This window comes from Alexandromys fortis, unplaced genomic scaffold (assembly GCF_014885135.2).
Source record: "Alexandromys fortis isolate MF-2015 unplaced genomic scaffold, M_Fortis_MF-2015_v1.1 scaffold_78, whole genome shotgun sequence".
Taxonomy (NCBI): Eukaryota; Metazoa; Chordata; class Mammalia; order Rodentia; family Cricetidae; genus Alexandromys; species Alexandromys fortis.
In genome coordinates this window covers 3,950,277-3,966,367 of record NW_026067977.1, presented here as the reverse complement: position 1 = coordinate 3,966,367, position 16,091 = coordinate 3,950,277, and the positions used below count along the sequence as shown (strand labels likewise).

At 41.4% G+C, this 16,091-nt stretch overlaps 1 protein-coding gene and 1 non-coding gene across 3 annotated transcripts in view; both read left to right on the top strand.

Moving 5' to 3' along the window:
* The window catches only part of LOC126510866 (bile acid receptor-like), a 27,263-nt gene that overhangs the window by 6,848 nt on the left and 4,324 nt on the right, over positions 1–16,091 (top strand). For both annotated transcript variants that reach the window (XM_050157580.1, XM_050157579.1), the window contains exons 2-10: positions 974–1,100; positions 2,211–2,573; positions 4,629–4,769; positions 7,914–8,056; positions 8,147–8,251; positions 8,386–8,485; positions 9,795–9,908; positions 12,800–12,922; positions 13,624–13,737. In XM_050157580.1, the coding sequence (XP_050013537.1) occupies positions 1,037–1,100; positions 2,211–2,573; positions 4,629–4,769; positions 7,914–8,056; positions 8,147–8,251; positions 8,386–8,485; positions 9,795–9,908; positions 12,800–12,922; positions 13,624–13,737 (1,267 nt within the window). In that variant the 5' untranslated portion in view covers positions 974–1,036. The remainder of the gene's footprint in view (positions 1–973; positions 1,101–2,210; positions 2,574–4,628; positions 4,770–7,913; positions 8,057–8,146; positions 8,252–8,385; positions 8,486–9,794; positions 9,909–12,799; positions 12,923–13,623; positions 13,738–16,091) is intronic.
* LOC126510879 (U1 spliceosomal RNA) lies at positions 4,835–5,002 on the top strand. The gene has a single exon (XR_007594539.1). It is a non-coding gene; the product is annotated as a U1 spliceosomal RNA (small nuclear RNA).

Below are 16,091 nucleotides of genomic sequence, written 5' to 3'. Positions count from 1 at the left end.
GCGTGTGCCTGTGGAGGCCAGGAAAAGATGTTAGACTGCCTGAGGCTGGTGTTGCAGGTAGTTTTGAGACTGAAACCAAACTCTGCTCTATGAGAAAGTAGCAAGTGCTCTTAACTACTTAGCCATCCCTTCAGTCTCCTAGAACAACAGTAGTTTTGGGGGAATGAGTTCGTGTTAAGAGCTGTGTTGAGTTTCACATGCACTAATCTGCTCCTTCCAATACCTTTGCTGGAAGAGTGTTGGTACTACAACTGATGGAGCCAAGGTTCAGAGAGGTATAGGTATAACACAACATCCATAAGTAAGCACTGGAACAGTGTTTGAGTTGTAACTTCAAAGTTGGTATGCTTCTAATGATTATTGTCAAATTTATTAAGTCATTTAAAGGCTAAGCAACAAGAAATTCACAAAATTAAATAATATGGTGTTTGAAAATATGAGAAATTGCTTGATTAAAATGGAAGTATAAGTCTCATGTATAAATTCTGCAAATTTTACTGTTTTTCTTTTCTAAAACATTGTGTGTGTGTGTATGTGTGTGCGCACGTGTGTGCGTGTGTGTGAGCCCACACACGCACATGACGTATGTGGGCAATGCATGTGTCACCGAGCACAGGTGGAGGGCTGAAGACAACTTTGTGCAGTTAGTGCCCCTCTCCCACCTTTACATGAGTTCTAGGAATTGAACTTACCACTTCTGTTGCAAGCTTCTCTACCCCCTAAGCAATCTAACCAGTTTAAAATTTTTATTTACAAAAGAAAATATTGCAACTTTTGGTTGTTTCCTTGGGACAGTCTTGATATATTGCTCAGGCTGGTCTTGAACTTACGATATAGTCCTATTTGTTTACGATGAAGATTGTCCTGCCTCAGTCTCTAGAGTGTTGAAATTACAGGCTTGTGCTACCACACCCAGCTTTATATTGTAATAATAAAATCATAAGTAATCTGTTGCAATTCTCCCCCACCTCAGGTTTTATTCTGAAAGTGTTTAGCATTGCTGAAGTCAACAAAGCAGTGGAAACTGGATCAGAGAATGGCAAATACCTATGTCACTGCGTCTGATGGGTATTGTCTTGCTGAACCCGCACAGCATTTCGGTATGTAATAAGAAATGTAGTAGATCTGTTAAAACATTGTGTGTGTGTGTGTGTGTGTGTGTGTGTGTGTGACTGGAGAGATGGCTCAGCAGTTAAACTAAGCTAAGCACTCAGACCAGACTCTGATTCCCAGCTCCCATAAGCTGTCTCACAACTTATGTCCCAGTTCCAGAGGGTTCAGTCCCCTTCCCTGGCCTCTTCAAGCACCAGGCCACACCAGAAGTGCACAGACATATATTAATGCAAAATTCTCTCACACACAAAATAAATAAATCTAAAAACGTATTTAATTAAAAATTAACTTGCAAGAATTGAAGTTAGTTTTAAGGACAAATAGAGGTGAACTTTTATGTTAAATTGAACCTGAACTAAAGGTTCCTTGAAAAAAATTGTAAAGATTAGTTACTTACTCTCTATTTTACGTGTATGTCTCTGTGTGACTGAGTGGGTCTTCTGTGTAACAAGAGTGCAGGTGCCTGGGAAGGTGAGAAGAGAATTATACCAAGAGGCATCTCTCTGTATGACTTGGATGGGCAGGTGTTTGCAAAGTACCAAGGACATTTCTAGATAAGGAGCCCAGGCAATGGCCTAGTTAACACAGAACTTATGGGGCATGGCTGTGGTCAGCCTGCCTCTGGGCCTGTGTGTGGGATGCTGAATGTGTTCTTACTGTGTCTGTAGCCTTCTCTGCTTAGGGCTTTGCTTCCTAGAAGACTTGTTTCCAAGAGGGACAGATTTCCCACTTATGTGTTGAGACAGTAACCATACATAACAAAGGAAATGCAAAAAGTAGGGGAAAAATCAATTTAAAATCTGGGATATATTTCCTTTTCCCTAAGGAGAGAGACTAGATTAGTGTATCCACCACTAGCAACTAATGCCTTGTCTTCTGGCTCCTAATCCACCTCTGTACTCTTCTGGGGTGATAGCATCTATTCGGGATTGTAGTTCTATATAATATACTGTGCTCCTATTATGTTAGACAGGAAGCCCTAATTTGCAGTGTTGAACTAACATTCTGTTGAACATAAAACATTTTGAAGTTTGAAAACAATTATGAATATTTGATATTTATTTATTTATTCTTTTTTTTTGTATTAATTAAACTAGATATTTTGCCAGAACAAATCCACTACCAGCTGTGTGACACTGATTTCCAAGACCCACCCTATTGTCCGTATTCTACTGCTCAGTTCCCTCCAGCTCTACAGCCCCCATCTTTACAAAGCCATTTCAGCACTTACTGCTTGGATCCACACTACGGTGGTGGCGGTTGGAGTGGACTTGATGCTCGTGAATCGAGTCAGTCCACTTACGTGGTTGTTCACAATGAGGAGGATGGATTCCCTGGCATACAAAGGTCCAGACCAACGTGTTCTTTCCGCTGGAAGGGGCAGGATGAGCTCTGCGTGGTCTGCGGTGATAAGGCGTCTGGATATCACTACAACGCACTTACTTGTGAAGGCTGCAAAGGTAAGGGCTAAGTCACAGCAGAACAGACAGCACTGCACACTTCTGGTGTGCACACACAGGCAGAACACCCACACTTGTAGAAAACACTTCAGAAAACTTGAGCAATCATGGCTTCTCGGCCTTTGGGCTAAGATCAAGTGTAAGCCATGAGGAACAAAACCAGGCAGAAGCAAGTTTAATGGGATCAATCTGTATCAAAGGCAGGAGAATAAAATGTTAAGTTTAGGGTTAGTTTCTCTCTTTCCTTGCTTTCCTTCCTTCTGTCCTTCCTTCCTTTATTCTTTCTTTCTTTTCTTTTTTTTTTTTTTTTTAAAACAGGGTCTCAGTATGTAGACCTGGTTGGCCTAGAACTCACTATGTAGACCAGGTTGGCCTTGAACCCTAAGAGATCTGCTTGTTTCTGCCTTCTAAGTGCTGGAATTAAAGGTGCTGGCATGTACCACCATGCCAGATCCTAGGGTTAATTTCTTTCCTCCCCCTCCCCTTCTTCTTCTTCTTCTTCTTCTTCTTCTTCTTCTCCTCCTCCTCCTCCTCCTCCTCCTCCTCCTCCTCCTCCTTCTTCTTCTTCTTCTTCTTCTTCTTCTTCTCCTCCTCCTCCTCCCTTTTTGAGACCAGGTCTTTCTATGCAGTCCTGGCTGCCCTGGAACTCATTGTAAAGACCAGGCTCTCCTTGAACTCGCAGACATCCACCTGCCTCTGTCTCCCAAGTGCTGATACTAAGGGCCTTCCCTGCCTCTTCATTTTTGATGAGGAGTTTCACATTTCAGTATCAAACTCAATACATACAAGAGAAGGTTTTCCTTTTTCCTGGAAGAATTTGATGCTGGAACAAAACATGACCTTTTATTAAGCTCAGAAAGTTAACCGTGACATCTTTTTATGTGGATGAAATAATTTACACTTTTGGAGAAAATCTGAAATAAATGACTTCTCTGATTCTAAGTCAAAAGATTTTTTTTTTCTTTGTAAAGAAAGAGAAGAAATTGAAAGTCTGGATGCAAAAGGCAGTGTTTGTGAAGAGTGAGTCTTCAATTCTAATGGTTATAAGCAGTCCGGCCCTTCCTTAACCAATAAGCATGGGGATGGGAATGCAGGCAGGCGCCAGGGCACTTAGCACCTTTAGCACCTCATTTTGTATTTGATCCTAGCACCCTCAGAAACTAACCATTCCAAACAACAGAAAACAGTTAGGGCAATGTAACATAAACAAACATGTATGTTCAGGGTAAAATTTTACCTCTAAGTCTTCTCAAAACTTGCAAAGAATTGCCAAATGGAGACTACAGGAAATGAAGTAACAGCATCCTGAGTAGCTGGGCAGGGCAAGGCTGCTTTTGAATTCAGCATCTCACCGCTGAAACTGAGTGGAACGAGGCACAGTTTTGAAAACCGAAGCTGAGCTTTTATTTTGTTGAATTGAAATCATGCAACAACTCTCTCAAGTGTCTACCGACAGTGAATATGTGGCAGAACTTTAGAAGGGGCATTGACTAAGCTGGCAACCTCGCTGGAGCGAGCAGAAAATGGCAGGGATTGCTCTTAGGATAAGGTGTGAAGCTGGAGAGGGAAGAGAAGGGCTTTCTCCTCAGAAGCGGAAGTGCTCCACAAGGGGGCGGGACAATCTGGAGGGGCGCTCCTGCCTTTGTGGACTGAAATCAAAACGTGGGGGTCTTAGGAAAGAGAGGCTTTTCTGACATTTTTGTTTTAGATGTTCACATAGTCTATCAAAGGAACCTTGAGTGATGCTTTGTGGGATCTTGATATTCTGTAAAAGTTTTAAAAATTCTTACAGGTAATTTACCTATAGTAGAATAGTCATCTTAATGTGATAATCTCCAGATGTTATAGCGTAAGGGACAACCTCATCAAGGACTGAGTACACCGATTGGAAAGAATTAGGTAACATTCCAGATAAATGTATATTTAAGAAATACACATTTTATTTTATTGAAATAATCTAGTTAACTTGATTACTTTATTATGAAGGTAAAATGTTAATAAAATGAGCAGTAGCTAAAAATATCAATATTAAACTTTGAAAACCTTTGTCCTTAGGTTTTTTCCGCCGTAGCATCACCAAAAATGCAGTCTACAGTTGCAAGAATGGCGGCCACTGTGAAATGGATATGTACATGCGTAGAAAATGCCAAGAGTGCAGACTGAAAAAGTGCAAGGCAGTGGGGATGTTGGCAGAATGTAAGTGCCATTGTGTTTGTGGCTTGGTTTTGTTTTTCTGAGGGGGATTCGACTTTTTTCCAGCTTTAATTACCTGGCAAAGAAGTCACCATGATCACGCAGGTGGTTTCCCGGGGCAGGGCTCACCCATTGCACCGGGGTGTGCTGACCCCTAGGATTTCCACAAATGTGGGAAGCTCAGCTGCATAATTTGTATTGGTGGTGGTGGTGGGGGCTGCTTTCACATTCCCCTCTGTACAATAACATTGAATTTAAAAATAATAAAATATCCAGGTGGTGATGGCTCATGCTTCCAATCCCAGCACTCGGGCAGAGGCAGGTGGATCTCTGTGAATTTGAGGCCAGCCTGGTCTACAGAGGGAGTTCTAGGATAGTCAGGGCTGTTACACAGAGAAACTCCATCTCGAAAAACCAAAAAATAAAAATAAAATAAAAAATTCCAGCCTTATTGAGAGTAAAGCATTTTCTAAGAGTTAGTTTGAATATTGTCATGTTTGTTTACATATGGACACATGCACACCACACACATGTGTACATTCATTGCTCAGTATGGATGGCATTTTAAATTTAAGTAGTGATTTCCATAAATTTTTCTCTGTACTATTTTGCTCTAGTTTTGGAATCAGTCAAAGATTCGTTTTAATTAGAAGTTCTTTTGGGGCTGGAGAGTTAGCTCAGCAGTTAATGGCACTTAGTGCTCTTGCCCAGTTTCTAGTCTGAGTGGCAATTATTCACAGCCCCAGTTACAGAGGATCCAGCACCCTCTTCTGACCTCTGCAGGAACCAGGCGTGCAAGCAACACACCACATAAAATAAAATAAATATGCACAATAATTTAAATGATCTTGTATTTTTACGTTACTTAACTTAAAATTATATACTGAGTGGGGAAAGTGCAAAATTTAAAGTTAGTAGTTCTCAAAAGCCTTCCTAATATTCAGGTATATACAGCCCATTATTAGTTAACACATGGCTATCGGGACCTGTCTCCAACTACCCTTAGAGATTAGCACGTTAATGTATGAGGTTTGGGGGACACAATTCAGTCCGAAGAAACCCTGGAAAAAATTGTCTTTTATTTATTAATTTATTTTATAGACAGGATCTCACTATGTAGCTGTCCTGGAGCTTGAGAAGTATGCCAGGCTGGCCTCAAACTCATCGAAATCCCCCTGCCTCTGCCCTCCAAGTGCTGGGATTAATAACATCTGCCACCATACCTGGACCAAAAGTTGCCTTTTAACCTGTGTGAGAAAATGCTTGTGAGAGGAACTTGAATCTTCTGAGGGACTCTGTAAGCAAATGAAGCACCCTTTGCTGTAACTTCAAGGAACTCTTGTAAGCAGAGGCTGTGCTTTGTTTCCTGGCCATGCAGACCCGAATAATCACACGAAAACTGGATTACTTACAACATTATTTGGCTGACAGCTCAGGCATATTTCTAGCTAATTCTTACACCTTAAATTAACCCACTTTTATTATTTTATATTTTACCATGAGGCCTGTGGCTTGTTACCTCTTGCCTCTTGGGTGACTACATGGCATCTTTCTCCTTCGGTAGCAAATGGCGTCTCTTTGATTCCACCTACTCTCTCTCTATATATCTCTGTTCAGATTTCCCGCCTGGCTTTATTCTGCCCTGTCATAGGCCAAAGAAGCTTCTTTCTTTATCAATGGTAATAAAACATATTCATAGCATACAGAGGGGAATCCCACATCAAATCGTGGCAAGATGAAGCAAAAGAATCGATGAGCATAATTGCTGAATTGGTGAACATAAGCCTTATTCACGTTATTCTTGCCATCCATATCCTGCCGCCATTGCTGTAGCTCCTCACACCACGTTTACCCAGTTGGCCTAATACTGTCGTGTGTTAGTACTTAGAGCATCCCTTCCTCTTCTCCACTTCCTCCCCTTCTCTTCTTCCTCTTCTTTCTCCTTTTCTCCTCTCTTCCCCCCCTCATCCTTCTTCTCCTCCTTTCCCCCTCCTTCTCCTTTTACTCTTCTTCCTCCTTAGTTTGCCTTCTTGTGGCATTGAAGGTTGAGCTCAGGTTTCCCACATATTTTACAATCTACCAATAAGCTACACCCATAGACTCCTTTTCTACTTAAAAAAAAATTGAAGACAGGTTCTGTCCAAGCTTCCAAGGCTGGATTCAGTGTGTGATCCTCTTGTTATGGTCTCTTGAGTAGCTGGGTTACCGTTGTGTACTACCATGTCCAATACCTGGTAGGTTTAAAATGGTTGCCTATTTTTGGGTATTCTTGTCCTCTGACAAATAATAATATAGAAGGATTTTAAGGTTTGTGGTATATTTCAGTTCCTCATTTATTTTTATTTAATAGGTGTGTTTTAAATATTTATGAATATGACAGGTATATTGATACTTGTATAATTTTGACAAGTGACTTATGGTAGCTGTTACTGGTCCAGTAAAGGCACCAATGGACAATTAAACATTCTATAAAATCATCGTCAGGCTGGAGAAAGAGCTCAGCATTTAAGAACCTGCACTGCTCTTGCAGAAGACCTGAGTTCAGGTCCCAGCACCCACATTGTGGGGCTCACAACCGAGAATAATTCCAGCTCAAGGGGATATGACTCTTCTGGCATCTGTGGTCACCTGCAAACATGGGTATATAATCACACACAAACTCATATAAAGAATTAAAAGTAAATCTTTAAAAACAAACAAACAACAATTCTCAAATGAATATTATTCACATTTGAAAAATAACTAAATGCTTTGTCTGGCTTGGAGGAAAAATTGACTTAGCTTCTTTTGAAAATCCTAAGAGAGTCTTTCTTAGTAAGGCTGGAGATAAAAGTTATAGATAGGTAATTCTACTATTCTGTAAAGTGACAATCTCATTTCCAAGATGCAATTAATGTGTTAATTTTTTGTGTAAAAATCTACACATAATTTGGAAATCAAAAATTAGCTCTTAGTTTTTGTCTGGTATGATTGTATTTCAAGGAGACATTATAGCCATGAAGAGAAAGTAATACTGGACAGTTAGTTAAAGCACACAAGCACAAGAGACATCTATGATCGTATACTCATTTAAGACCATTTTCAACAAATCCTACAGTGTTATCTTCTGAGACAAAAATGCTTTGTGTGAATTTTGTAACATCACAGGTTTGCTCACAGAGATCCAGTGTAAGTCAAAGAGGCTTCGCAAGAACTTCAAGCAGAAGATTGTCCCCTACTTGGACGTCCAAGGGGAAGATGACGGAGCAGACAGCAAGTTTGTATCATCCACCACCAGAACTGGAAAAGGGGCAAGACCTTTCTTCCATGCCATCTGCTGTTTCTTTATTGACAATGGGTGTGACAGGCACACCTTACGGGTGCCCTCTGTTTTCTTATAGGTTCAGGAAAGCATGACACTAACTCAAGAGGAACATCATCTTATGAATACCATAGTGACTGCTCACCAGCAATCCACGGCCCCACTAGGGGAAACAAGTACGCTTGTATGTATCCATCACTGGCAAGAGATAACTTGTAATGACTCTTATTAGGAAATGATAGCAAAAATTGTTAAAATGTCAGTAATTATCTGAAAGAAAATACTATTTATCATTTTGATTTCTTTTTTATGGATTAGCTGCAGGAGTATTCCAACCCTGAACTAAGTTTTCTGAGACTCTCCGAGGCAGCAGTCCTGCACATACATATGCTGGTGAATTTTACCAAGGGACTCCCAGGTAAAACTCTGTTTCATTATTTTTTAAAGATTTATTTTTATTTTTGGTGTTATGCATGTTTTGCCTGCAAGTATGCATTCATACCATGTATGTTGAAATAAGGAGCGGCGGGGCTGCGTCCCCAACACCCCAGCCGCTTGGCTAGCTTATGCCCGAAATAACAACACACAAACTGTATTCATTTAAAAACTGCTTGGCCCATGAACTCTAACCCTTACAGGCTAATTCTCGCACCTGGACTAGCCCATTTCTAATGATGCGTGTAAGCACCCCAAGGTGCGCTTACCGGGAAGATTCTAGCCTCTGTCCATCCTGGGAGAGTGGAGCATGGCAAGCATGGCTTCTCTGCTCCAGAGCGCAGAGCTGTCGAGTCTCTCCGGGAGAGCTGAGCAGATTCTGACCTCACTTCCTCTTCCTCCCAGAATTCTATTCTGTTTCCTCCTCCCATCTATGTTCTAAGCTATGAGGCCAAGCAGTTGGTTTATTACTTAACCAATGAAATCAACAGATTGATATATGACACTCCCATATTACATGTACGCACCATATCATGGAGGTCAGAAGAGAATGTGGGATCCCGTGGAACTGGAGTTACTGACGGTTGTGAGTCACCATGTGGGTGCTGGAAACCAAACCCAGGTCCTCTGCAAGAATAACAAATGCTCACAACCACTGAGCCAGCTCTCCAGCCCCAAATTCTCTGTTTTGAAGGGAAAGGTGTAGCACAGCAAAACAAAACCTCCAATGTGAGACTGACTACACAGCTCAGGGGCAGGACACTCGTCTAATGTGGGGGAGGCCCTGGCTTCAGTAGAAAACTTTATATTCCCAGTAATGCTACTTCTAACTTAAGAAAAAAAGCTTATTTTATCTACTTCAATTAATCAGGTGGGTGTTAATCTAAATATTTACAAAATTTATTATAATGATGTAGTTTTTTTATTCAGATGAATCAGGAAACAAACTACTACAGTACTAGAACAAGTCACAGTTGACTAAAACCTAGTTATATATAACTCAGTTTCTTTATATTTGCAGGTACAATAGCTCACTGTAAAATTACATTCTTCAAGGCTAAAGCAGCTATATTTGATTTGTTATTGCTGGAAGAGAAGTGTCACCTAGTTCTGATGAAAGTCTAAAATATTACCACGTAGAATCAATATTTTTATTCAGATTTGAATTTATGTGTTGTGATTATTCCCAAGAAGCACTTAGGGATGATAGGTAAAGAAATATTTTTTAAACACTGAATTCATGAATATTACCTTTTCATTATCTTGTTTCTTCATGCTTTGTATTGTTCAAGGATTTGAAAATTTAACCAGTGAGGATCAGAGTGCATTGCAGAAGGAGTCGAAGACTGAAGTGATGTTCCTTCACGCAGCCCAGCTTTACAGCGGGAAAGAATCAACCTCTGGAAGTAAAAAGAAAAAAATATTTTCATCTAGCTTTCACATAGTCATGTGAAACTTAGCAACAAATTATGTAATATTAAGTATTCACATACACAAACACATTTTTAAACACTGGTTTTTGGAAATAGACTCTCATGTACCTTAGGCGTCCTAGAACTCACTATATAGCCAAGGATCATCTTGAACTCCTGATGCTCCTGCTTCTGCCTGCCAGCTGATGAGACCACTTATGCATGCTTCTATGCCTGGTGTATGTGGTGCTGGGGATGGGGCCCGTGGCCTTGTGTGTGTTAAACAAGAACTCTACTCATTGAGTGACATCACCAGCCTCTTTTTATTTTTTCATTTTATTTTACCAATTAGTGTAGAAACAAATTCCTCATGATAGCTGTTTATAAATCGTTTTCGAATATATTCATCTAGCATTTTTCTCTCAACAAAGTCATTCTTTTTAAAGTTGATTTTTTTTATTCTTGTGAGAATTTTTGTAAACAGAGACTGTTCTTTCATTCCCAGGCACCCTGACCTGAATATTCACACCGAAGCTATATTAATTACAACATTGTTTGGTCGATGGCTCAGTCATATTTCTAGCTAGCTCTTACATCTTAAATTAACCCATTTCTATTCATCTATGCATTGCCACAAGCTGTGGCTTACCGGCAAGGTTCTGGCATCCTTCTTCAACAGCTGCATGGCATCTCCCTGACACCATCTTCTTTCCTCCTCTATCTCTGCTTGGATTTTCTGCCTTGCTGTATTCTGCTCTGCTATAGGCCAAAGTAGCTTCATTATTAGCCAATGGTAATATTCATACCATACAGAGGGGAGTCCCACATCAGAATTTCATACATGTATACAAATTTTTTCAATCACACTCACCCCACTTTCTCCCCCTCCAACTCCCCCAGGATCCCCCACATATCTTTCTCCTAATTTCATGTCCTCCCCCACCCTTCTTTTTTTTTTAAATATTTATTTATTATGTATACAATATTCTGTCTGTGTGTATGCAGGCCAGAAGAGGGCACCAGACCTCATTCCAGATGGTTGTGAGCCACCATGTGGTTGCCGGGAATTGAACTCAGGACCTTTGGAAGAGCAGGCAATGCTCTTAACCGAGCCATCTCTCCAGCCCCCCCCCCCCACTCTTCTTAAAAATAATCCAGTGACTCTAATTAGTGCTTGTATGCACATAGGTGTGGGCTTATCCTCTGGAGGTTGTCAACTTTGAGGAACCAGGCCCCTAAAGAAAGAAACTGTATTCTTTCCGCACAGCAGCTGTCAACAGCTCCTTGGCTTGGGTGGGTGGGGGCTTCTGTGCTCTTAAGCCTGGCTCTTCTAATGGGGAGGACTTTAACAGGTGTTAAAACATTAAGGCGATGATGATTCTAAGAGCTCTGGGTGAAGGCTGTGTGCTTGCTTTGAAACTCACAACTATAGGCTACTTATCTGAAGAGCACCTCTGTGGTGGAGTAAAGTAGGCTAGTGTTGAATCTACTATCCAGTACCCCACTTCCACAAATACACACACACACACACACACACACACACATTTTGGTATTTCGAGACTGGGTTTCTCTGTGGCTTTGGAGCCTGTCCTGGAACTGGTTCTTGTAGACCAGGCTGGCCTCGAACTCACAGCGATCTGCCTGCCTCTGCCTCCCAAGTGCTGGGATTAAAGGTGTGTGCCATCACTGCCCAGCAGAAATATGTTTTGTTTTTTGTCTTTTTTTAAATCAATCAACCTTTTGAATAGAGCAGGAAACCCATCATTGTTCTAGTGTGTGCATGCAATAATTCAAAAGTTCTATGTTGGTTGAGAATAAGGGAAGAAGCAAAATAACAAAAACAAAAACAACAAAACATTTTGCCAGCAATGTCAGCTGCCTTCACTAGCTGCACTTGCTACAGTGCTAACTGTTAGGCTGGGAGCCTAGGCCCCAGTCCCTGGCATCCATCTCAGCCACCAGGCCTGGCCTGGACTTCAAATCCCAGGAGGCCAGTCCTGACTCCTCCCTGGGGGTGGGGTCAGGACCACTCCCCAGGATACTTAAGTGATCCCCCAAAAGAAGAACACGTGGTCCCCCTTTCTTCCTCCCGGGGGTCGTGTTCCTGTGGGGTCGTGTTCCTGTGGCTTCCCGGTTTCCCCCTCGGGGCCACCCGAGAGCGCAGATCTCACATTAAACCTGGATATTTCTTAATTCGGCCTGTTTTGATTTGGCTTGATTGGGAATTTTTGCGTCGTCAGAGAGCTCGCTTAGGAAATATTCCTAACACTAACCTTTTTTTAAAATTTATTTATTTTTATTTATTATGTATCCAATATTCTGTCTGTGTATATGTCTGCAGGCCAGAAGAGGGCACCAGACCTCATTGCAGATGGTTGTGAGCCACCATGTGGTTGCTGGGAATTGAACTCAGGACCTTTGGAAGAGCAGGCAATGCTCTTAACCACTGAGCCATCTCTTCATCCCCCCAGTGCTAACCTTTTTAAATTTACTTATTTATTGGTTGTTCTTCCCTGTATACACTAAACCATAAGGTTGTTAATGGGAGACTCCTGATATCCTGGTCGGTGATTGTTTGAATAGTGTTTGCTTTAGAGTCTCTGCAGCCTCTGATGCACTAGAGAGATGCTTGGAGGGTGTGTGTGCTTAAGAAAGATATTCTTTATAGTATCATGGAAAACTCATTTTGGAGGGTCTTCTCTACATTCTCTACAAAATATGAGCTATTAATCTGGTTTTACATTCCAGTAACAAAAATGCTAAAGATATTACTTTAGGGGATTGTTTTTCACATGATAGTTATGTTGGATTCTGAAAAGATAGCGAATTTACTCTATATAATGATTAGGGGAAAAATTAGAGTTTGTATTTTTCTCTTTTGCTAGGTACTATGAGACCATCAAAGCCCTCAGCTCCTACACGGAAAGCACATAATCAGGGCAGTGATGAAAATGTTTACTCTTTGGAAAACCTTTTCAAGGAAGGCGGTCCTTCTGCTACTCTAACTGGTAACATCTTGCAACACAAAGTATCATACTGGGTGGCCTTGCTTCCTTTTCTCCCTTCTTTTAATTTTATTATAAGGAGAGTGCCATGGGCTCTTCTCACAGTTGCTGGTTTGTCTGCTGAGAGTGTTTCAGTGGTGAAACCCTTTGTAGACACAGCCACTGCATTTGTTAATGTTAGACAGGTCACCAGTGAGCGTTCTGTTTGTAACCATCTTCTTTTGGCTACAACACTGCAATTCTTTCCATATATTGGCGAGAAGCTTTTGAATTGTTCCTTGTGGGTGCTTTTCAAAGTTTCCTAGGATGCTGATGTCATATACAGCCAACATCACAGCATCAACCACTTTTATGTGTAGAAGAGTGAGCCTTACTGTGGATAATACAGAAGTTCCCAGAGAGGGGCTTCTGCAGGCTAAAGGCTTTCAGTCCCACAGCCTCCTAGTTGGTCCACGTGGTGACCCCCCTGCCATTGTTCTGGTCTTTCTCAACTGCCCACCTGATGAGTCCACCCCTGAGGTTCAGGCATGGCCTTCAAGAGCACAGCAAAGGGAATTGTTCTTGTTGGCTGTCACAGAGGCAGCCATCCTGAGTCCCACCCTTGCTTCATTTTTCTTAGATTTGCTTGCGAGAAAGAAAGATAATCACAATTTGTTTGCGTCTGTTACATCCTGATGAAAATACACTTATATTGATTTTTTTAGGTATTACTAAAGAATTCATTGCCTCACTGTCCTACTTCTACAGAAGAATGAGAGAACTTAATGTAACAGATACTGAATATGCTCTGCTTACAGCGACAACAGTGCTTTTTTCAGGTAAAAACTGCCAGCTTTAAGGCACTGGGGGACATCTGCGCGGGATCATGAAGTTGCTGGCTATTAATCTGCTCACTGAAGTCGAATGCACTGATCATTCCATCACAGTTTGCTCGATGAGACTCCTTTAAGCTCTCCGCGGTGTTGTAATTTCCTGCATCTCAAAATGGCTTTTCTGCCCTCCTGCCCTCTTGGATACCCTCTCCCAAGCCCCTGAGAGAGAAAGTTTCTTTAGGGAGTTAGCTATAATCTAATCTCCGTTTTACTCCTTTTACTCTTGAATCCTCTACAGTCAGATTTCCCTCCATCCTGTCCAGTTCACCACTGAAGTCAATAGCTTCAGGTTCTTGGCATTGCTGATCCTACAGGTCAGTTCTCCTCCGTCTTCATCTTACTCAACCTATTATGTTTGGTAGAGAAGCTCATAAGCACTTAAAAGAAAGCAATAGGACTTCCAGTTTCCTGTGAGCTTTCGGGTGGAGTTTTGTAGCTACGATGAAGATCTCTGGTGTGTTGAGAGGACTCCTCACGCTTTTTGTGTCAATTCATCATCTTCTTGACATGATGTAGTCTGCTTTACACACTAGCTTCAGGTTAAAGTGAGACAGTCGCTCAGCATGGGTACCACATCGCTTCAGGCCACTGAAATCTTCCCAGGGTACCACTGCCCCTTCTTGATTGATCAGGCAGGACATATTTGTGTTCTTTTTTATTCTAACTTTCTGAGGCATCACGGTTCAAGAAGGCTCACTAGGCATGCTCATTGAAAGAGCAATCATGTAGGCTCCAGGGCAGCCAGATTTCATTATCCACTTTCTCGTACTGGGTAGCAGTGTTTACAGTCATCTGAACTTGGCTATTTGGAAAACCAGCTCAGAGTGCTACTTAGGAAAAGTTCACCCTGGTTGGACCATAGAAGTCTTCTTTCTTTCAGTTCAGTTTAGGAATTCAGCTACAAAGTCTGCATGGAGCAGTAGCTTAGAGCTCAGGTGTGCTGGCTGTCTGATGATTCCACTGTCTCTTAGAAGTGGGACTAAAAATGTGAATGACCAACATCCTTTACACTTCTCAGTGGGATCTTCTAAAACAAGGAATATGCCATACTCTCTGTCTGTAAGAATGTTTTCAGTGGGGCACAGGGCTCGCCTAAATTATACATTTGTCATTAAGATACACTTTTCATTGAGGTTTTATGGCGAGAAGAACTTCATCACCTTTATCTCTCCCTTCAGTTGATTCTTGTTTAATGTCTGTTCTCAGGGCTCAGATATTTATTCCCAACAACTTATCCTTTCATGATCTTGGCACTCCTTCTCACTGTTAGGTGGAAATGTTAGGTTCTCCTTGCAGACTGTAGTCCAACCAACACCGTGTTGCCACCTGTGTTGATACTCAATACCACAAACAGAACCAAAACTGTGCAAAAACTGTAAAAAAGCCTGACAGTCTCAAGACGTTTCCACTCCAAACCAAACCACCCGACCACTAACTCATATGGGTGTTTTCTTTTGTTAGCCATTTAAAAATATTTATTTATTTGAGTGTGTGTATTTATGTATGTGTGTGTGTGTTTGTGCGTGTACATATCACATATGTGGAAGTCAGATGACACCCTATGGGAGTTGGTTTTCTTGTTCCATCATGTGGGTCCTGGGGATTGTACTCAGATAGTCAGGCCTATCTGATTGAGGCATCCCACCAATTTTGAGAGCTTTTTTTGTTTCACTGAATCTCAGGAACACCACTCCCTGCTTGTTGGCAATTCTGTGTCTCCTTTATTCTGCCCTCTTCATCTCTCACAGTGATAAATATTTAAGTTGCTCTAAGACTCAGTTTTCTTTTCTTTCTTTTTTTCTTTTTCAAAAAAGATTTACTTATTTATTATGTATACAGTATTCTCAGTATTCTGTCTGCATGTATGCCTGCAGGCCAGAAGAGGGCACCAGATCTTATTATAGATGGTTGTGAGCCACCATGTGGTTGCTGGGAATTGAACTCAGGACCCTTGGAAGAGCAGGCAATGCTCTTAACCACTGAGCCATCTCTCCAGCCCCTCAGTTTTCTTTTAAATTAACTCATTATTTTATGAGTATGTTTTGTCCGCATTTGGTGCACCATGGTGTGCCTTGGGCTGCTGAGGTCAAAAGATGCCAGATCTGATAAGGCCCTGTTTTCTTCAGTACTCACTTCCTTCATGACTTCACCCTATCTCTTGGCATTAAAAGTCAGTGTGCATCTGATACTCGCAAACTTATCTGCCCACTTGGTGTGCTCCCCCAGACCTTATTAAATAGACTCCTTAAGATTTCCATGTGCCTGTTGAGCAGATACTTTAAATTTAAAATGCCAAAAGC